Below are 23,989 nucleotides of genomic sequence, written 5' to 3' on the forward strand. Positions count from 1 at the left end.
CAATTTAAATAAGAATGTTATTCAGTTTGTGCTTCTCTTAAAATAGTTTAAAATTTATAGTAGCATTTCTTATACCCACCCAAATAAGCAAAAATAATTTTTCATATAATTTATTATAGCTTATAATGAGGTAGCTCTGAGTATGTTAACATTATTTAATGCTTTTCCATAAAATATTGATATATTTCTACTCACTAAATCTTAGGTATTCAAATATTATGTTAAAGTAATATCTATATCATCATCCAAAAATCCAGAACATAATTTTACAGTCTTGATTGTAAATTTTAACTATATGAAAGCTAGAAGTACATGATGACCATAATACTTTTTGAGGGAGTTGTCTACCAAAGAAAAATTATTCCCTTATTGAAAAATTCAATAGGTATTAATATATATAGGCACAATCCATGCTCTGATTACTTGGTTATAGCTTTCATTAAAACCACAGGCCAAGGCAATTGAGACTTAGAGTGCAGGATATTAGTGACAGGGTTAAGTCAACACAGTATATTGTAATTGTGCATTTCAGGATCCTCTTATTTGAACTTAAGGGAGTCAGTTTCCAGGAAAGGTGACATGGAAGGTGATACCTGATAGATTGGAGGTCATCTAGGCAAAGAGGAGACGTATGTTTCACCACGGTGAGCATCACAGGCAAAGGCATAGAGGGAAAACAGAGTTTGGAATTCTCTGAAGCAGTAAGAGAAGTTCAATTGCTTCTCAGCCTTCTGGCTAAGATCAAGTGAAGAGATAAAAGAAGTTTAATGGTGACTAGAAGTTAGAATTCTTGAAAAAAATTAAACAGGAATTGTGAATAACAAATAATACTAAGGTTGCATCGTGGAAGTTCATTTCCATCGTGTTAAAAAAAAAATTGATAATTCCTTCCAAGAGGACTGAAATTCTGTAGGAAACTTTTAACTAAAGAAGCGGGCTGGTCAACTTCACATTTAAAAAAAATCATTTCGATGTGAAGGAAAGATCTTGGATAGATAAGAACAATGGAAGTAAAGGCTGAGGAGTTCATTTGGGAATGGCCATTGTGGTTCCAGGTGAGAGATGCTATGGGCCTCAACTAGAAACCCACTAAGCAGGTATAGAGAGAAGTAGGCGGAATCATCAGGTTTGTAGGAGATTAAACTAGGCGGGCTTTAGAGTTGTTCCAAAGTGGAAGAGGGTAAGGATGAAGGGCTAGGAAAGATAATTGGATTTCTGGAATCTGCAACAGAGATGGCCAGTTCCACTATCAAACTAGGAAACATAAAAGGAAAAGCTTGCAAGTGAAAGTAATGAGGTCATCTAGAGCCAAAATAAGTTTTTGTTTCTCTAAGACTCCAAATGAGATGGCTAACAGCAATTTGTGCCTATGGATCTTGAACAAGATCATTTCAGGAAAAAAAATACCTGAGCTAGAGATATAAATTTTGAAATTGTCAGTAAGTAGATGGTAATTGAACATGTGGAAGTATAATAGATATTACCCAAAGCTAATATATAAAGGAATGGTTCTCAAACTTTGGAGTCAGACAAATTACCCAGGTTATCTGATAAAATTCAGTCAACTCCTGGGTATCAGCACAAAAGTGTCTCATTGAGTAGAAGTAGAATGTAGTTCACAAATGTGCATTTTTGACAAGTAGAGCCCTGCTCCACGATTTTGCTGGAGATGATACTCTGACCCTACTGTGAAGTAAAAAAAGAGGATCTCACATCAGAACCTGAGAGATGGAGAGAGAAAGAGTAACCTGGGAAGAAGACTGTGAAGAAGTAACCATAGGTACTGAAGGAAAACAGAATAAAATGTTACAGATAATATAAAAAAATAGTGGGTTCAAGTGTGGTCGGCAAGGGCCAAGTGCTGAGAGATACGGCAAAGACGAAGGCTAACACACGCCCACTGGATCTAACAAAAAGGAGGTCATTACAAAGTCGGCAAGAACAATTTCGGTAGAATTATGTGGGCTGAAGGCAGATTGCTGTGGGCCGTGGGGTGAATTTGAGTTGAAGATGAGACAAGAAGCAGAGACAAAGTGTTTTAAGAGAAGTTAGCACTGGAAGGGAAGGAAGGTGCTGCGTTACAATGTGGGGGAGGGGTGAGGTTTTTTTAGGAGGGAAACAACGTGAGTGTAAGTCCTACATCACAGTATACATGCTCCATCTCTAACTTTATGTTAATTTTTTTTTGGCTAGGTCAAATGGAAATTTAGTGAATTAAAATAAAATAATAAAATATGTTTTAATGTACATTGCCAGATTACTTTCCAAAAAGGTTGTAGTGATTGACAAATTCCAACTTCCCTTCATCTATGGGAATAGCACTTTTCTAGCATCCTCTCCAATTCACATTGACTTTATTTATTTGTATTGGGGATTCATTGAGGGTACAAGATGTGTCACACAGTGAGACCCCCTTCTCTCTCTCTATTCTTCCTTTCTCCCACCCCCTCCTTCCTCTCTCTCTGCTCTCCACTTTCCCCATCCACCACCATGTCATTAATTGTCATTAATTGTCCTCAAATCAAGATTGAATACATAGGATTCATGCTTTTCCATTCTTGTGATGCTTTACTAAGAATAATGTGTTCCACTTGCATCCAGGTTAATACAAATGGTGTGAAATCTCCAGTTTTTAATGGCTTAATAATATTCCATGGTATACATGTGCCACAGCTTTATCAACAATAAAAATCCTCAAAGAAAGCATAGGAAAAACACTGGAAGACATCAGCCTGGGGAAAGACTTTATGAAGAAGATTGCCATGGCAACTGCAATAATGACCAAAATAAACAAATGGGACTTAACTAAACTGAAAATCTTCTGTACAGCTAAGGAGATCACAACCAAAGCAAATAGACAACCTACACAATGGGAAAGGATATTTGCATATTTTGAATCAGACTAGGAGTAATAGAGAATTACTAGGAGTAACAACTAGGAGTTATAGAGAACTCAAATTAATCCACATGTAAAAAGCCAATAATTTCATATTAGGGAAGAGAGATGAACATAACCTTCTCTCAAGAAGACAGATGAATGGCTAGCAAACATATAAAAAAATGCTCATCACCCTTAATTATCAGAGAAATGCAAATCAAAACCACCCTGAGATAACATTTTACCCCAGTGAGAATGGCCCACATCACAAAATGTCAAAACTGCAGATGCTGGTGTGGATGTGGAGGCAAAGGAATGCTGGGAATGCAAACTATACAACCTTTTTGGAAGAGAGGATGGAGAAACCTCAAAGAACTCAAGCTAGACCTCCCATTTAATCCTGCAATCCCATTACTGGGCATCTATCAAGAAGGAAAAAAAAAAAAGCAAACAAATTTTCATCATAAGGACACTTGTACTAGACTATTTATTGCAGCTCAATTTACAGTAGCCAAAATGTCGAAACAGCCTAAATGTCCCCCAATCCAAGAATGGATATGTTAATGTTTTTAACAAATTAATTAAAGTGTAATTTACATTTTATTTATTTTTGAGACAGTCTCATTCCTTTCCCCTGGTTAGAGTGCCATGATGTCATAGCTCACTGTAACCTCAAACTCCTAGGCTCAAGTGATCCTCCTGTCTTAGTCTCATGAGAAGCTGACAAGCACCCACAACAACATCTGGCTAGTTTTCCTTTTTTTTTTTTTTTTTGTAGAGACAGAGTCTCACTTTATGGCCCTCTGTAGAGTGCTGTGGCCTCACACAGCTCACAGCAACCTCCAACTCTAAAAACTCCTGGGCTTAAGCAATTCTCTTGCCTCAGCCTCCCGAGCAGCTGGAACTACAGGAGCCCGCCACAACGCCCGGCTATATTTTGGTTGCAGTTTGGCCGGGGCCGGGTTTGAACCCGCCACCCTCGGTATATGGGGCCGGCGCCTTACCGACTGAGCCACCGGCGCCACCCTTTTTTGTTAGTAGAGACAGAGTCTCACTCTTGCTCCGGCTGGTCTCAAACTCCTGAGCTCAAATAATCTACCTGCCTTGGCTTGCCTCCCACAGTGCTACTGTTTCAGGTGTGAGCCACCACGCCTGGCCACAATTCATCAATTTAAATGTACAGTTACAGAATCTGATAAGATGATAAAGCTGTGCACCCAGTATTAAGACATTTTCATCGTCACATATGCCACCTACACATGCACAGTCAATCCTTAGTCACCAGCCCGGCCCCAGACAAGCACTAATACACTGTCTGCCTCTATAGATTCATCTGCTCTAGACATGTCACGTAAGTTCCACTTAAGCTCAGTTTTCTCATCTTTACCATGAAAACTAAGATAACATCAATCTTAGGGATAATGCAATGTTTAAATGAGATTTTATATATAAAGCTCCTAACTGTTCAACCTAGAGTTGGCATCCAAAAAACTTTAGGTATTCATATTGTATGATGATGCAACAGTCAAGAGTGTGGTCAAATACCATAATGCCATTTTGTTCATTAAATTTATTTATTTTATCTGTTATTCTCATTTATCTATTTTCCATATTTATGCTCTTAAAATTCAAAACTCTTATCATTATGGTCAAATACCATAATGCCATTTTGTTCATTAAATTTATTTATTTTATCTGTTATTCTCATTTTTCTATTTTCCATATTTATGCTCTTAAAATTCAAAACTCTTATCCCTAGTGTAGAGAAAATATGCAGACATACAGATACATAAACCAAGATGTAATAATAATATTAAACATACTTAAAAATCATTTAAAATATTGTATTTTTGTACATAATATATGCCTTTTATAATTTTCCTTTTTTCATGTTACCAATATCATACATGAAGCCAAAGAAAACAATACTACTACTAATAAAAATTCATAGGATTTCTTGTCAATTTTTTTAATAAAATTCAAAACTCTTTAAATTTAGAACTCCGTAGACTGTTTGTGATTGATAAAAATCACAACAGTAACAACAGTACCATCCTCCATTATTTTGGAGTAACAATATATAAGGAAATTTGGCAAAATTTTCCTGTAGGAAAATTTCATGCTGAAAACAGTTTTATACAGTAGATAAAGATCTCAGATGATCTGTGTTGGAGAAAATATTTTCAGTTCTTTCTCACTGGACCCCATAGCCTGACTACATTTGCTGCCTTGGCCAATGAGAACAACAATACCGCTTACAGTGGGTTGATATTGAGAGAGGCAGACTGGAATCGTATGAATCATGTGTGAGATGAGGCTCAGACACAGATTCTCATGAGATTTTGTATCTTAGTCAAAGAGGAAAAGTAAGACCAGGAAGGGCCTAACTCTGACAATCACTGCAGTTAGCCATTCAACAGCTCAAGACAGTTGCTTTCTCTGTCCCAACCAACCCCGACACACATTTACTTCCTTTCCCACTCTAACACCTGCATTTTGTGCCCCCAAATAGCCAAAGTTCACTTTAAAAATTTGTCCAGGTAAAATAAGTTTGTTCCCTCTTCTCTCTCCCTCTCTAACAGAAGCAGACTATGTTTGTTTAGGATTTATTCTCTGATGGCACTCATTAAACCATTCATTTTAAGGGAGTGTTTTATAGCTTTAAAAAGAAAATAGCTCCCAGAGAAGAAAACGGTCTATATTAGAATATAGAAATCAGGTGTTGAGGGGCTAAAACTGTCTAATAAAACCCTGAGGCAGTCCATCAACGTGTTCAGACACACAGTTCTTGAAGGGAAATAAGAAAGCATCTTTTTGGCCAAATAGGATTGGCACCATCCTGGTTTTCACCTCACATGCTCTGAGAGACATAGATTCCCTTCAGTATTCCTTTTTTTTTTTTTTTTTTCCCTTTTGGCCAGGAATATGTGTGAATTAAAGTAGCAGCAATCATGATAACATGTATGTTAATCAACAAAATAGTTTGCGCTGATGCAGACAGAGTTACAAGTTACATTTTCAACTTGGGTTTACACGTGGAAAATATTTCTACTATTTCATTCAATGTCATCACTTTTTAATGGTTTCTATTTCATTTCATTTTTAAGCTGTAAATATAGTCTAGTCTTTTACAGAAAAGAAAATCTAAATGGTTGTAATGCCAGAGGCTGGAACTAGTTTGTATGCCTGCACCATTAGTGCTCAGGTTACATATATCTAAACCCTCAATTATAGGTTCCCAATGATAAAACCCACTTGGTCATGGTGTATAATTTGTTTGATGTGTTGCTGGATTCTGTTTGTTAGGATCTTGTCGAATATTTTTGCATCAATATTCATTAGTGATATTAGTCTATACTACGTAGAATATAAATGTCTTAACACAATAACTATGAAAATGCCACGAAGGCAGGCGGCGCCTGTGGCTTGCCGGTCCCATATGCCAGAGGTGGCAGGTTCAAACCCTGCCCCGGCCAAAAAAAAAAAAAAAAGAAAATGCCACGAAAGCTATGTTAACCAGTTTGATGTATATATTCAAATTGTATATAAATTGTATATAAAATTGTATATAAATTCAAATTGTATATAAAACCAGCACATTGTACCCCGTTACTGCATTAATGTACACAGATTTGATTTAATAAAACAAAAAGAATTGTTTTGCGCCTTACAGTGTATACATATAACAAAAAATAAAATACCAAAAATAATAAAAAAAATTATAGGTTCCCAAATCCAAACAAAATTTAGCCCAGAATTTTATTTTATTTTTATTTCTTTGTTTTTGTTTATTTTTTAATTCTTTTTAATTAAATGATTAATATGAGGGTACAATTTTTAGGTTACATTGTTCTTGCTTCGAGGGTAAAGTTCCATTTGTAGAAGAGCCCCTCACCTAGGGAGAGTGTTATACACACTTACAGTGTGTACATGAGGTGAGATCCCACCCCAGGCCCTCCCTCCTTCTGCCAAACGTCCTCCACCGCCCCCTTCTTCCCTCTACCTCCAAACTAGACTATATTAGTATTTTATTGTTCTTATGAGCATGTGATTCTTTATATATTGATCTCATAGTAGTATAGAGCACATTGGATATTTATTTTTCCATTCTTGTGATACTTTACAAAGAATAATGTATTTCAACTCCATCCAGGTGAATGTAAAACATGCACTGTACTCCATCTTTTTTAATGGCTGAATAAACTGTGGAATACATATACGGTATATGTAGGTTGCTTTCACGACTTGGCAGTTATGAATTGAGCCACAATAAACAATCTGGTGCAAATGTTTTTCTGGTAACATTATTTTTGTCCTTCTGAGTGGACACCTAGTAATGAGATTGCAGGCTCAAATGAAAGGTTTACTTTTAGATCTTTGAGGATTCTCCATACTTCTCTCCAAAAAGACTGTATTAGTAATTGCAACAACACCAAAAAGAAATAACTGGGATTTGATCAAGCTGAAAAGTTTTTGCACAGCTAAGGGTACCCCAAACAAAGCAAACGAACAGCCTTAAGAAAGGGAGAAGATTTTTGCATGTTATGAGTCTGACAAAGGCCTGATAACTAGAATCTACAGAGAACTCAAATTAAACAGTAAGAAAAGTGCAAACAACCCTCTTATAAGTGGGCAAGAGATTTGAACAGGAACTTCTCAGAGGATGACAGACAACTGGCCAACAAACACATGAAAAAATGTTCATCATCTTTAATCATTAGAGAAATGCAAATCAAAATCTGAGATATCACCTAAGCCTTTTAAGCACCAATTGATAGAATCATATGGTCTTTGTTTTTTATTCCATTTATGTGGTGTATTATATTTATGGATTTACCTATGTTGAACCATCCTGCATCTCTGGGATGAAACCCCCTTGATCATGGTGTATAACCTTTTTGTTGTGTCGTTATATTCTGCTTGATAATACCATGTTGAGTATTTTTGCATTGATATTCATTAATGATATTCATCTGTAGTTTTCTTTTATGGTTGGGTCCTTTCCTGGTTTGGGCATCAGGGTGATATTTGCTTCATAGAATGCATTAGGGAGAATTCCTTCCTTCTCTATATTTTGGAATAGTTTATACATTATAGAAAGTAGTTTCTTTTCGATGGTTTGATAGAATTCTGGTGTGAAACTATCTGGCCCATGGCTTTTCTTTTTGGGGGAGATTTTGTATCATTGATGCTATTTCAGTGCTTGATAATCATCAAGCCACAATTTCTAAATCTTTCTGGTTTAAGTTATTAGATATCTTATTTTTCTGTTTCTGCTTAGTCTAGCCAAGGGTTTATCAATTTTATTAATCTTTTCAAAGAACCAACTTTTTCTTTCACTTATCTTCCAAATAGTTCTTTTGTTTCCAATTTCTTTTAATTCTGCTCTAATTTTGGTTATTTCTTTTCGTCTGCTGGGTTTGGGATTAGACTGCTCTTGCTTGAGACCCACTCCCCCACTCCCAACCCCGGGCAATTGAAGCAACACAAAAAATACATTACTGGGATCTGATCAAACTAAGAAGTCTCTGCACAACCAAGAACTCAGTAAGTAAAGCAAGCAGACAGCCCTCAGACTGGGAGAGGATATTTGCAGGTTATGCTTCTGAAAAAGGTTTGATAATCAGAATCCACAGAGAACTCAAACTTATGAATAAAATAAGAACAAGTAATCCCATTTCATTGTGGGCAAGGGACTTGAACAGAAACTTCTCTGAAGAAGATAGGAACATGGCCTACAGACACATGAAAAAATGCTCATCATCTTTAATAATCAGAGAAATGCAAATCAGATCCACTTTGAGAGATCATCTAACTCCAGTAAGGATGGCTCACATAACAAAATCCCAAAACTACAGATGTTGGCATGGATGTGGAGAAAAGAGAAGACTTCTGCACTGCTGGTGGAAGTGCAAGCTAATACATCCCTTTTGGAAAGAAGTATGGAGAATACTCAGGTATCTAAAAGTAGATCTGGCAGTTGATCCTGCAATTCCTCTACTAGGTGTATATCCAAAAGACCAAAAATCACTTTATACCAAAGATATTTGCACCAGATTGTTCATTGCAGCTCAATTCATAATCCAAGTCATGGAAGAAGCCCAAGTGCCCACCGGCCCATGAATGGATTAATAAATTGTATATATATATATATATACATACATACACACACACACACACACACACACACACACACACACCATGGAATATTATGCAGCCTTAAAAAATATGGAGACTTTACCTCTTTTATGTTTACATAGATGGAGCTGGAACATATCCTAGTTAATAAAGTACCTCAAGAATGGAAGAAAAAATATCAAATGTACTCAGTACTATTATGAAACCAATTTTAAATCACTCATACTTTCATATGATCACAACTATTGCCCAAGATGGAAGAGGGAGGAAGGGGGTATGGGAGGGAGGTCAGATCAAGGGAGAGTGAATGGTGGGATCATACCTATGGTGCATAATGCAAGGGTACACGTCGGATCTATTAAGTGGAGTATAAATGTCTTAACACAACAATTAAGTAAATGAGATGAGGTATACATTAACCAGTGTGATGTAAGCGTTCCTAATTCTACATGAAATCAGCACATTGTACCCCACAAATGCATTAATGTAGACATGTTTATGATTTAATAAAAAAAAAAGGAGAATTCACACTATTCACATTAATTGAGAGAATTGACAGATATGGCAGAGTTTTCATCATCTTGTTTTTCAGAGGTTCAAAGCTTATTTTTATCCCTTTTCCCCATTGTGGAATCTAGACTTTGTTCTTAAATATCTGGGTAGGTTTACTTTGGTGGTATACCATCCTGATGATTATTATGAAGAATGGGTCTAAGTATTTCATGTAGAGCTGTTCTAGTCATGGCAAATTTCTTCAACATGTATATGTCAGTGAAGTATTTGATGTATCCATCACAAATGAAACTCAGTTTAGTAGGATACAGGATCCTGGGCTATAAATTGTTTTGTTTTAGAAGGTTGAAGGATGACGACCATCCTCTTCTGGCTTGAAAAAAAAGTTTAGGTGAAAGATCTGCAGTCATCCTGATGTTCTTCTCCTTGTAAGTAATACTTTTCTCATGCCTGGCTGCTTGCAGAATTTTCTCCTTCCTATCAACATTGGAAAAATTAATTACAGGGTGTCTAGGAGATGCTTTGTTTGGATTGAGTTGTCCTGGGGTTCTGAAACTATCTACTATCTGAATTTCTGTATGTCTTGTAATACTTGGTAAGTTCTCTGCCATAATATCTTGGAGCAGAGAATTTGTGCCTTTGGGACTATCCTCTGTAGGAGACCGAGCAGCCACTGGAGGCTCTGGGAGCCAGTCTGTGTGCCGGAGATGTTCTGCAGCCCAGAGACAAGCCTCAAGCAAGTGCATGCATTAATGAGATAAGATCGGTCTTCTTAGCAAGCAGGTGCTGAAACGTGGACATATGTGGTACAACAGGGTGGGAGTAGAGCCCGTGGGGAAAGAGCACATCGAGATCATTAAGCATGTAGCTCCAGTACATGGGTCCACATACCTGTTGTATAATGCTTCAATAAAAGGCCACGACAGAGGTTACTCGGGGTGCTCCCTGGATGTTGGGAAGCCCACCTCTTACAGGCTTGTACCTTCCATCTGTGTCCCGGCTGTTTTTATTTGCACGGGGATGGGGTGCCCACAGCGGGCACTAACAATCCTCTTCTTCAGAATCCCTATAATTTGGATGTTGCATTTCTTGGAATGATCCCATAACTCAGGGAATATTCTGTTCTTTTCCTCCATTTTTCTGCCTCTTTGAATGCTTGGGATAATTCAAAACTCTTGTCTTCTTTATCTGAAATTCTTTCTTCACACTGCTCAGCTCTATTTCTGAGGGACTCCACTATATTTCAAAGCTCCTTCAATACCTTTTTCAATTACTTAAGCTCTGCTGTATCTTTCCTCATTCTGTTCATATCCTTGGTGACTTTGTATTTCTTGAGACAACTTCTGAATTATTTTTTCGTTCTCTGTTTCCATCTTTCCTTCTATTAAATTATCTTATTTGCCATCCATATTCTGAATTCTCTTTCTGACACTTCAGCAGAATTCTATTTCTCTGTGGATGGTATTTTCTGTCGTATTTTGACATCCCGGGGGAAGTTGATTTGTTCTGATTTTTCATATTGTCAAAGTCCTTCTGCTGATTCCTCGCCATGAGTCTTTTCAGCTTCTTTTCTTTTTTTTTAGATGTTAATTATACTTTCCTTAGATGAACGGATAGGTTGTCTCTATTGAGTCCACCCCTCACTGTTGTAGTGCCACCACTGCTGTGACAAAGGCAGACAAGTGGTGTATCAGCAGCCTTGACAGTGTCTCCAGGGGGACAGAATCAGGAGAGAGCACTGGCCCAGAGCTCCAGTCAAAGTCACTTTGCCAGTGCTCTCCAAAGCACTTTGCTGCCTCCACCCACCCAATCAAGCTCCTGAGGCTGCCCAGCAGACAGCATTAGCCCAGAGTTCAGGGAGATGCTCATGCACGGGGCACTGTCCACCCAATCAAGCTTAGAAGGCCACCGCTCTGTAGAAAGCATATGCCCAAAGCTCAGGCAAAGTCATTCAGACACTGAGCCCCGCCCACCCAGTCAAGCTCAGGGGTCCTCTGCCTGGCTGAGGGCACAAGTGTAAAGTTCAGTCAAAAGTCTCTTAAGCACTGGGCACTGCCCACCCAATCAAGTTCAGAGGTTGTCCTGGAGGGAAGAAAACAGAAATCTGTGAGATTTCTGAGAATTCCCGAAGAGCTAGAGCAAGTTAGTTCACCTTGTCCCTGCCAAAGTTAGGACTGCAGCACTATTGTTCTCACACTGCAAGTAGATGGAGCCAGAATTCCCAAGCTTCTCAGTAAACTGGCCAAACACTCCAACCTCTGCAGCTGGCAGTCCTTCCAGCAACTAGGATGGGGGAAGGGCGATCTGTAGCCTGGGATTGCAGGAAGGTATTTGGTCTTTTGTGCCAGGCGGGATGGGGCCTAGGCTCAGTGGTGGGAACTCATTTATGAAGAAGGACTGGGACTTAGCAATTGCTAAGGTGATAAGGTGAACAGACTTTTGATCCCTGTTCGCTGTGGGCTGCTTGCCCTCTTGGAGCTTCTTTTGGGAGGAAGGGTCTCCCTCTTATCGGAGCTAGATTCATACATGATCTTTGTTGTTTTTCTTCTTCTTTCTTGTTTCTGCCACTTCACTCAGCTTGGGTGATGTGTACCTCACATACTCCTTTCTGTGCGCAGTTCCTCACATTCGGCTTACATCCACTGCAGTCCAGCATCTCCCCTTTGGAAATGAGCTGCTGGCAAAAGCCGCTTCTAGTTACCTATCTTCTGAGTTAATTATTCTCAACAAATCATAGTCTACATGGTTGATTGCTATGGACTAAACTGAGTCCCCCCCACAATTTCATATGCTGAAACTCTATCCCCTAATGTGACAGCATTTAAAGATGGGGGTTATGAGAGGTAATCAGAGTTAGAAGAAAGTCTTCATTATGCGATTAGTCCTTTCTTTCTGAAATGTGATGGCAGAGTGAGAAGGTGGCTATTTGCAAACCAGGAAAAGACGGCCCTCACTAGGAACCAAATCCATAACCACCCTTATCTCAGACTTCCCAGCCTCCACATCTATGAGACATAAATGTCTGTTGCTTAACCCACTCACTCTATGGCATTTTATTATAGTCATCTGAGCTGACTAAAACACTGATAATACACAGTATTTTTATTCCCTACACAAATTCTTAAATTTCCTATTTATTCTATTCTATGGTTCCAAATATTAGACACACTACACCTTTATTTACTGGAATAAATCATTACTTCAGAACAGACCTGGTACCAATTTCTTGAGGTTTTTTCCCTTATGTATGTTCCATTTGTTGCTACCACAATCACAATCACAGGGTGAATGTCACAATGATTGTAACACATGTGGGCAAATACTTTATGATGAGTTTAAATTACATGTGAGTTTCTTTCATATATGTAAATAGGTTAAGTGTAGGTTGGAGGAAGATTAGTGAAACTGCTGAGAAAAAAATTAAATTAGGACTGTGAAGATAAAAGATCTATTAATAAACAAATGCATTTGTCTAAGATTAGAGTTGATAAAGTCAAAATGCAAAGTTTATCTATCCCTTACCAAAAAAAAGTGAGAATCAACAGAAGCAGAGAAAATATTAGATCTTTGATTTTAGTTTGTCTATTTTATTATCACACACAGATATTTATATCTTCTTAATATCTCTTACTGCTTTAAAATCCTTTGACTGCGTAGGGCTCAGAAAGGAAACACACCTATAGGCGTCACGTGCACCAAAAGCCATGGGCAGAAAAGGAATATCTTATTTGAACACCTATAGGCCTCGTTTGGAGTCAAAAGGTTAATTCAGGACCTAATGACAGGTTTAAATGGTACTTTCCTAGTATCCCAAATACTAACCATTCCACATTCTATATCATATCGTTATTGCTATAATTATAATTCTACTTTATATACTGAAAAACCCAAAACTTATGGCCAGCGCATATTGGATCCCACTGCAATCACTGCAGGACAATTAGCTCTTAGTTTGAAGTATTCAGCTCAAGTATCATCACCATTTATAAATGAAGCTATGCTTCACTCAGCATTTTTCCAAATCACAAGCAGAATGGAGTTTTCCTGCTTTATGTCACTACTATTCTCTCATTATTGATTTTATCACACTTCTGCTGTTCTTCCCTATGAAGTAGTGAGGACCTGATAAAAGGAGTAGCATATAATTTCTCTTTGTTTACCTGTGCCTAGCAGAATACCCAAAGCAGCATTTTATATAAGCTACAGATTTGTATATAAAAAAAATTACCAAACCACTTCAAATTCCTAATTTATTTAGTGAAGGATACAGAAAATGAATGTGAATGTCAAATGTGAAATACAATGAATGTCAGCACACCTAGGATTTCTAGCAAGGACATGCAGCTGTGGTTAACAATGTGCAACGTATGATTTGCTGGATTAGAAAAGCTTAATTTCCTGCTGCACTAGAGCCCCGTTTTATAATTTTGCATCACCAGTAAAAAAAAATACACACACATATTTTTGTACTAATGCTTTTATCTGGGAAAATGTTAACATCTATTAGACTTTGTTGGATCCTAAGTCTAATTTAGCATTGTTAAAGCAGCAACTTCAATTGAGTGAGAAAGCTATTGAGTCCACTGGCATTTCTGAAAGCTCTCTGGGCTTCTTATTACCTAACATCCACAGCACTAGCACATGCCAGGTACCCCTAAACCTTCTTAGAGTTTAAAACTGGAACTCTGTATATTCAGCCCCCGGTTTAGTGCCAGGCTCTGAATTATATTGTTTAAACATTGAGTGAATGAATAAATACATGAATATATCAATGCTTGTTAGATAAATACTAAAACAAGCAGCCAATTTATAGCAGTTCATAGATTGCTAAGTTCCTGGTCTTTTTGTTGAAATACAGTCATGACATGATAAGTAGATTTATTTCATAAATCTAAGTGAAATATTATAAAAACTATATTCCATGCAAAATTTCCAATTACTCAGATTCCTTTACTACTACATCAACTAATATTTCCAACCATACTCAATAGGAGAAATGGCCAACAGTAGCATTGTGATGTAGAAGTGCCATGAAATGTTTTATTAAAGTCTTTAAAAGTTAATGTTTAAGGTTGGATTTGGAACAACTACTTACTTTGGTTTAAAAGCAGCATTCCTATATTTTAAGAAAACTTGTTAACTAGCCAAAGGACCAGGAAAGGGGTGGATAAGTAAGACAAAAAATCATACTGATTACAGCCACCCTACTCCAGCTATGAACTAGTGGGGGAAAAATAAAACAGAACAAAACTAAACAAAACAGAATACAGTCATTCACTGTCAATGAAGTTATATTTCATAAACCCCAAATGTACCACTTACAGGTAACCTCTGCATAAATAGATTAAATTTCCCAACTAGTTAGATTCGGTCTCTGTATTTACTTCATCCGAGATCAACTTTTGTTTTGTAGAAGTCATTAAAGATTATCAGATAAAGCACTGATATGACATGGATGAACCTTGAGAACATGATGCTAAATAAAGAAAGTTAGTTATAAAGGTCCATCTATTGTATAATCTTGTTTATGTGAAGTGTGAAGAAAAGGCAAATCTACAGACACCGAAAGTAGATTAGTAGTTCCCTAGGGCAGAGGAGAGTGAATAAGAGGGTTGGAGAATTATAGCTAAATTGTGTAGGTGGTAGTGATGAATATATCCTAAAATTTATTGTGATAACATATGGTACAACTCTTTGAATGTACTAAAAGACATTGAATTATGTAGTTTATATGAGTATATTATATGACTTGTCAGTTAAATTTCAATTAAGCTACTAAGATTATCAGGAAATGCTTCTTAGATAAATTTATGTAGTCTATAAAATAATTTTTAGAAGCTGGGCACAGTGGCTCATACCTGTAATCCTAGCACTCTGGGAGACCAAGGTGGGTGGATTGCTTGAGCTCAGGAGTTTGAGACCAGCCTAAGCAAAAGCGAGACCCTGTCTCTACTAAAAATAGAAAGACTGAGGCAAGAGGATCACCTGAGCCCAAGAGTTGGTGGCTGTGAGTTATGACGCCTCAGCACTCAACCCATGGTGACATCTTGAGACTGTCTCAAAATATATATTTATATACAATAATAGTTTTTAGATAAGAGACTTCATTATCAGGATCAAAAATGTAGCACTAGTAGAGTATATTGCACTTTGAGACATAAATGGAAGTATACATTTAAACTTGATGTCACTCTCTTAAAAGTTTATCATTACATGTAAAAGGTTGTAACCAAAAGTTATGTAGTATATAAGATAAGCTTTTGATTTATAGCTAAAAAAATTCAGTTACACTTAATTACATTATACCATATGATGCTAAATTCTAGCACTCTAAAAGATATGCAGGCTTTCAAAAAAAACTGTTTAATCCAATTGTCAGATATTAACTCTAAATGAAGAAATAGCTAAATAACAGAAGCAGCTAATTATATTGGTCTAAGGCTTTTTCATCTCAATAAATAAATAAATAAGTAAAAGAAGAAGTGGTTTTTCTTTGGCCGAATTAATATAATAGCCTGTGAATTATAAGATCAAGCAAGCAAACTGTATGTTTTCTAAAATATGAAGTATCCTTCATCAAGTTTTATACTTAGGGCAGCTAAGAGACCAATGTGGAAAAATCAGCAGTAAGCCCTAAGGACAGGCAGTGCACAGCAAGAAAGAAAGCAATTCCCTCGTGTCTTTTGCAGGTCACTACCAAGGACCATGTTAGCAGATCCACACCAGACCCTTAACAGGCAGTTCTACTGCTACCAGTAATTAGCTTGGACAGTTCTGGCTCCAAGAGTAGCAGCAAGGCTACACCATAATGAGCTCAGCTGGGATTAGCAGGACAGGGCAGGGAACCAAGAGAGCTCAGGCATTCTGCATTGCCATATGTATCTAGGAGATCAAACAAGGATGGCTGGCTAGGTTATCCCCTCTCCACCTCATTCCAAAAATGAAGCACGGCAGTGTCTAAAATACAGGCTAATGAAGAGCGACACCTCCAACAGATGAGAGCCACATTAATTAACACAATCCCTAGATCATATTATACGGTTTCTGTTAGAGCTAGTAAATGTGCAACTTGTTATTGCATGATATATATATATATATATATTTCTTTTTTTAAAGCTAGCCTTTTCGTCTTTACTTTTATTGGGAAGGAACAGATTATTTCATTTTCAAATTTTATAAAGTATTTCTTTGATGGCCTTTAACGAAAATTCTCCCAAATGTTTATCAAAGTCCATACTGTTAAAAGATAAACTCACTTTTGAATCATTAGCTCCTGGTTTTCCCTTTTGAAATATGCCAGTTCATTCCATACAGCATCAGAATCTCCTTGTTGAAGTTGTTTGGGATCTGCTCTCTTTATCTTTCTAATTTCATTCCTGTTTTTAAAATAAAGTTGCCTTTTTCTTTAACATGTTCAAAATACAGTGTAATTTAATTTATATACTCTTTTGAATTTAAAAATATCTATTGACCAAATTACTAAGTCAAACTGTTTACTGGATGAATTTCCTAAAACTTACACATGTAGAAATTAAACTCCCCAATCATAATTTCCTAAAGCTCAACTGCTACTATGGAAAGCAAACTTTTTTTTTTTTTTTGAGACAGAGGTTCACTATGTTACCCTTGGTAGAGTGCCAACTCTTGGGCTTCAGTAATTCTCTTGCCTCAGCTTCCCAGGTAGCTGGGACTACAGGTGCCTGCCACAATGCCCAGCTATTTTTTGGTTGCAGTTGTCATTGCTGTTTAGCAGGCCCAGGCTAGGTTAGAACCCGCCAGCTTCGATGTATGTGGTCGGTACCCTACTCACTGTGCTATGGCGCCAAGCCTAGAAAGCAAACTTTTAAGCAGATACATGATATTCTTAGTTCTATTCTTGTCACTCATCTTAATAGTAATAAAACATACACTTCAGAATTTTAGCAATCTCCAAAAAGTCCTATAAGCAACCAACTCATCTAGAATTTGCTGCCAATCAATCTGAACATGGTATAGATGCCCTATCTTATAAAAAGCTATTACCAGCGCACATGTCACTTTTCCACTGATTACTAAAAAGTTAGGTGAGCAAAAGCTAAATCTAGAACAAATTGCTTTATCACTGTTTTACAGGCAAGCAATATGAAACACTTCCATTCATCAAAGGAAAAAATAAGATGTGACAATTATCAACAAGTCACACTAAATGCCCTTTACATTTTTATTTTCTGTACGTAAAAGAAACTCTTCGTTCTTATTTTGTAAAAGTGCTGTACTGGACAATTTAGAAACAGTATTTCTCTATAGAGCAGACCAATGTGTATCATCAACATTGCCCTAAAGGATCCATCTCAAAAGATGAGAGGGTAGTAGATTTTCTGTACTCACTCAGTCCTTTGCCCTCTGTTGATACTGTTAACAGGGGAGCCACTTACAACTAACCAAGATCTGAACACCTGTTCAAAGCAATTGAATTGAGACTGCCAATTCATTCAGATAAGATGGAGAACAAACTGATGGATAGTAAAGATCTCCAAATTGCATACTAGGTTGAAATAGTTTTAAGGTAGTTAATTATATATGTGAATTTCATATTTCTCTTGTTTTTCCACTAAAACTTGAACACTTTCTGGGTTATAAACATTGTAATCCCATATTTTATTTATTTAAAAGCAGCTTTCCAACCACATGCATACTAAAAATATTTGCATTAAATTATATACTTTTATTAAGCTATTCCACTGATATTAAAAATACATACAGTAATTCATAATCATCTACATCTGATATCTGCAAATGATAGGAACATTTTTACTTACTGCTAGCACATTTCTGTTTTTATTTGTCATTTCTCCATCTAAATATTCACAGGAAAGATTTGACTACCAAATAATATCTTTAAAACCAAACAAAAGCCATTACAACACCTACATAATGCTACTCCATTCCATTTAATATTTACGAAAATGCCTTTATGAGCTATGTAACTCACATGCCACTGCCTTCTTCCCACTGTTTTAATTGCTCTTTTACTGCTCTGTAGTTGGTCTGTAACATCTGTAGCCTTTCCTTGCGTTTTTCATGGGCATCTCTTAGCTCATCATTTTCTTAGCTCTGTAAAACACAAAAAGCAAGTATGTAAGTTTGAAGAAAGTATTAGTTTAATGTTTCAATTAAAAGGTTACCTAACCAAAGATGAAATTTGAAAGAAAACAGTGTACAAATATGAATAAATTTATAATATTTAAGCAGAAGAAAGCAAAGAATTTCTCAAGTCACAGAATAGGTTTGCTGGATAAATTCAACCTACACTGCATTTTCTAAGCTGCTTACATAATGTGAAATTTTGCCATCAAGTTAATTTCCTTCCTTTCCCTGTTGTTAATATACATACAAATATTCATAAGCCTATAGTATAGATTTTTAATTTTCTTTTTTAGCATATGCATTTATCTATATAAGCATGATTATTTTGTTAAGGTGCAAATACAACTAATGTAAGGATATTAATCACAGTAAGAACAATTCTTCAGCCGGTGCATTCATAATTAATATGCACAAAGCCCAAAGATGATAAAGAAGAAAGAAAATAAGACAAGGCCTGGCATGGTGTCTCATGCCTACAATCCTAGCACTTTGGGAGGCTGAGGCAGCTGGATAGCCTGAGCAAGAAATGAAAAATTAGCCAGCATCCTGAAGTGAGCCTATAGTTCCACTACTTGGGAAGCTGAGACCAGAGGATTGCTCCAACCCAAGAGTTTGAGCTTACTATGAGCTATGACACCAAAAGCTCTGTCTCAGAAAAAGAAAAAAAAGAAACTAGACTTATGGGAGAAGCAATATAGTTTAACCTTTGGGGGTTGTATAATAAAAAACTAAATAAAAAGCTAGGCTTATTACTTTTGAAATGGTCATAGAACAGGTAACTACACATTATGTTGTTTCAACACTAAGCTCAAACGATTACACTCAACTACTTCTAAATGTATAGCACATGTGATACATGTTCATTTTTAGATATAATCATAAAATCTACTTATAAAGACTTTATAAGTAGCAAATTCTTAGTCTTTGGACATATTCACATGATACATGTAGTATGTTTCACAAAGTAAAATAAATAGTGAGTTTTTTTCCCATAGAATTTCAAATATTTTAAAAACTTTTACTCCTATTTCTGTATGAATGAATTTGTATGTTTATTTGGTGGAGGCAACAGGTACTCTCTATTGTCATAGTGACGTGAGATGAGTAGGCACAGGGCAATCAGGAATATCTGCATTCCATCCTTGGAGCTTCTCCTGGTAGTTTCATTATCTTAATAACACTATTTAAATTAATTCAATTTCTTTTTTAATAAAACATGTAAAAACAACCAAAAAAGCAGGTTTAAATTGTGATGATTAAATTAAATTAGTGAACATAGAGCCCCTGGCACCTGCCCTTTAAAGACACAGAGCACAAGTGTCCTTATGATAAAAGGATTTTTTTCCTTCTGGGTAGATGCCCAGTAATGGGATTGCAGGATCAAATGGGAGGTCTAGCTTGAGTGCTTTGAGGCTTCTCCATACTTCCTTCCAGAAAGGTTGTACTAGTTTGCAGTCCCACCAGCAGTGTAAAAGTGTTCCCTTCTCTCCACATCCACGCCAGCATCTGCAGTTGTGAGATTTTGTGATGTGGGCCATTCTCACTGGGGTTAGATGATATCTCAGGGTTTATTGCAGCTCAATTTACAATCGCCAAAATGTGGAAACGGCCTAAATGCCCACCAACCCAGGAATGGATTAACAAGCTGTGGTATATGTATACCATGGAATACTATTCAGCCATTAAGAAAAATGGAGACTTTACATCCTTTGTATTAACCTGGATGGAAGTGGAAGACATTATTCTTAGTAAAGCATCACAAGAATGGAGAAGCATGAATCCTATGTACTCAATTTTGATATGAGGACAATTAATGTCAATTAAGGTTATGGGGGGAAGCAGAAAGAGGGACGGAGGGAGGGGGGTGGGGCCTTGGTGTGTGTCACACTTTATGGGGGCAAGACATGATTGCAAGAGGGACTTTACCTAACAATTGCAATCAGTGTAACCTGGCTTATTGTACCCTCAATGAATCCCCAACAATAAAAATAAATAAATAAATAAAGTCACAGAGCAAAAATTAGCTTCTTTCAGTCTCCATTTCCCAGGTGATGCCAAATTCACTGTCTTCTTGACCATTTGCCTCCCATCTAAACAGTAAGGTAATACTTTTTACAGAATTTGCATTATTTGACTGCAATTCTGTCTGTTTCAGGGGTATATATATTTTGTCATTCTACTTTTAATACATTTCTAGTAGGATAATTCTCATAAGTAGTTATTAGCATGTACCATTTGTTTGTACCAAGAAATATTCTATATGCCATATGAAAATAGGAGTAGTTGATGGAAAAGCATGAGAATAGCATTAGTTGACAGGTGCAATCAAAATAAATGTTATCCTATAGAGTTTCAGAAGATACACAATTCACAGTTAATGCAAACTTGCTACAAGTTGCATAACTTAAAACATCAAGTAAAAGTCAAACATTCAGGAAAGTGAGTTCAATTTTGTTCATTTCATTTTAAAAAGCATACATGAAATGCCTATGATGCAGAAGCTTAAGTGCCAGTAAGAGTTCAAATCTTGCTACTCAAAGTTAACTACATTTTACTTTGATACAATTACACAAGTTTAGTACATCTCAGTTTCTCTATCTTCAAAACATATTTATATCTCTTTTAAGATGTTAAGAATGATTTAACCTGGAAGCTAAATTTTTCATAATAAGTTTGATAAACAATCCAAATATCACTTCACATCTTTAACACAATAAGCTTTCTAATCTTAAGTAGGTTAAATAAATAAATTAGCCAAACAGAAGATTAACAATTAACTGTTAGATAGATCTACCTATCAGTTAGATAGATAAATAGATGACAATAAGCTAATTATGTTCATTGGTATTTCTTAAAACTAAAAAATAGATTAGGAATTTCAATACAGTGTATTAGAAATTTGCTAATAAAATAATTTAATTACAAGAAATTTATAGAGTATATTGGAAGAATGGTTCATGTAAAAACATAATTTCAAAATAAACTTACACTTGAACTATAACAAAGATTTCATTTTAAAGATTTCAAAATAGCTTTTTATAATTATTATTCATTGAATCCAAGTCTGTCTTCTAAAACTCTTATTTTACAATGAATTTCTTAAAAATTAATACATACAGGCCAGGTGTGGTGGCTCACACCTTTAATCTCAGCACTTTGTGAGGCCAAGGTAGGAAGATCACTTGAGGCCAGGAGTTCAAGATCAGTCTAAACAATATAGTGAGAATCTCTCTTTATGAAAAAGAGAAAAATTAGCTGGGCATAGTGGCATAGGCCTCCAGCTACTCAGAAGGCTGACGTGGGAAAATTGCTTGATCCCAGGAGTGTGAAGTTATAGTGAGCTATGATCACACCACTGCACTCTAACATGGACAACAGAGTAGAACCCTGCCTCAAAAGAAAAAAAAAAATTACTTATAAACCCTGTGTTTGGGGAATCATTAAAGTTCTGGGTTAAAGTCATTAAAAACTCTTGAGTAAATAGACCCTAAAACATTGATCAAAAAGTGAAAATTAATAGAGTAGGATATACAAATTTTCTTGATTACTTTTCACAATGATCCTCTATTGAATTAATGGAACAAATTTGAGATTCTTTTTTTTTTTTTTTTTTGTAGAGACAGAGTCTCAGCTTATCGCCCTCGGTAGAGTGCCGTGGCGTCACACAGCTCACAGCAACCTCCAAATCCTTGGGTTTAGGCAATTCTCTTGACTCAGCCTCCCAAGTAGCTGGGACTACAGGCACCCGCCACAACGCCCGGCTATTTTTTTGTTGTTGCTGTTTGGCCGGGGCTGGGTTTGAACCCTCCACCCTCGGCATATGGGGCCGGCACCCTACCCGCTGAGCCACAGGCATATTTAGCATTTTTTAGTACTGCTTCAGTTCCTATTGATCACTGAATCTAATATCCAATGTTTTCCTTCATTCTCAAATAGCAATTGACTATCTTACACCATTAAACTTAAGAATAAACTCAATAAAAATCTCCCAAGTCCTATATATCGCTCATGATGTGCCTGTATCTAAACTAGGCATATTAATCAAAGCACTGAATACAGCCATTTTTGATTCCTAAAACTTTAGTGTAAAATGTTCAGTATTAGCAAAATCTTGGCTTTCCTGTAGTAATTTGAATACATGACTAATTCGAGTAAGTAGTGATTATAAAAAAGGTTTCATACATGAGCTTTTTTACTTTAATCTTACTTGCTTCCTAATTTATTTTAATCTAACAGTAGAGTACTTATATAATATAAAATTATTAAAATCTAAACTATTAAAAATGAAACTCAACTAGTAATTATTAGTCCATCAATTTGACAGACATGATTTATAATACTAATTGTTTAAAAATGCAGTTTCAGTCATAAATTCGTGATTTGGGGATGCTAATTATCAAGTGTCATTCATGCAGGCCAGGCACGTAGCTCATGAGTTCATGAACCAGCCTGAGCAAGTGTGAGACCCCATCTATACTAAAAATAGAAAAACTAGCCAGGCATTGTAGCTGGCACCTATAGTCCCACCTACTACTTGGGAAGCTGAGGTAAGAAGATTGTTTGAGTTTAAGGTTGCTGTGATATATGATTCCAAGGCACTCTAGCCTGGGGAACAGAGTAAGACTCTATTTCCAAACAAAACAAAACAAAATGTCGTTCAAGCGGGGCTCGGTGGCTCACACCCATAATCCTAGCACTCTGGGAGGTTGAGATAGGTCAACTGCTTGACCTCAAGAGTTAAGAGACCAGCCTGAGCAAGAGCAAGACCCCTTCTCTAATAATAGTTGAGTGTTGTGGTACGGACCTGTAGTCCCAGCTACTCAGGAGTCTGAGGCAAGAGGATTGCTTGAGCCTAAGAGTTTGAGGTTGCTGGGAGCTATGACACCATGGCATTCAAGGGCAACAAAGTAAGACTCTGTCTCAGGAAAAAAAAAAAAAAGTGTCATTCATGCATTCAATTAGTCCTGGAGACCATTATTTATTTGTCCTTCTTCAGAAATACACAGTAAAATTTCATAAAAATGTAAATAAGATAGAAAGATATAGCTCAAAGGAAAACATTTTCCCTATTTTAATGCTACTAGAACACGGGTCAGAAGTTATCCATCAAAAATTGTTAAGAAATTCTTTTTAAATAACCAAATACATTTTAAAACTAATCTTATAAGAAATACAGCTTAACTGTAGTTTGGAATACGATCTTTTAAATCCCATTTGACAAAGAATAGTCAAAATCAGGCCAGACACAGTGACTCATGCCCATAACATTAGCACTCTGGGAGGCCAAGCCTGGAGGTTTATTTGAGGTTGGAAGTTAGAGACCAGCCTGAGCGA

General features: G+C 36.5%; 1 protein-coding gene across 1 annotated transcript in view; it reads right to left on the bottom strand.

Moving 5' to 3' along the window:
* Positions 1-16,810: 16,810 nt before the first annotated feature.
* Positions 16,811-23,989, bottom strand: part of LOC128591333 (centlein-like) — a 51,901-nt gene continuing 44,722 nt past the window's right edge. Inside the window, exons 5-6 of the mRNA XM_053598825.1 lie at positions 18,501-18,622; positions 16,811-16,905 (exon numbers count right to left, since the gene is read on the bottom strand). Of these exons, the coding sequence (XP_053454800.1) occupies positions 18,617-18,622 (6 nt within the window). The 3' untranslated portion in view covers positions 16,811-16,905; positions 18,501-18,616. The remainder of the gene's footprint in view (positions 16,906-18,500; positions 18,623-23,989) is intronic.

Source organism: Nycticebus coucang, chromosome 8 (assembly GCF_027406575.1).
Source record: "Nycticebus coucang isolate mNycCou1 chromosome 8, mNycCou1.pri, whole genome shotgun sequence".
Taxonomy (NCBI): domain Eukaryota; kingdom Metazoa; phylum Chordata; class Mammalia; order Primates; family Lorisidae; genus Nycticebus; species Nycticebus coucang.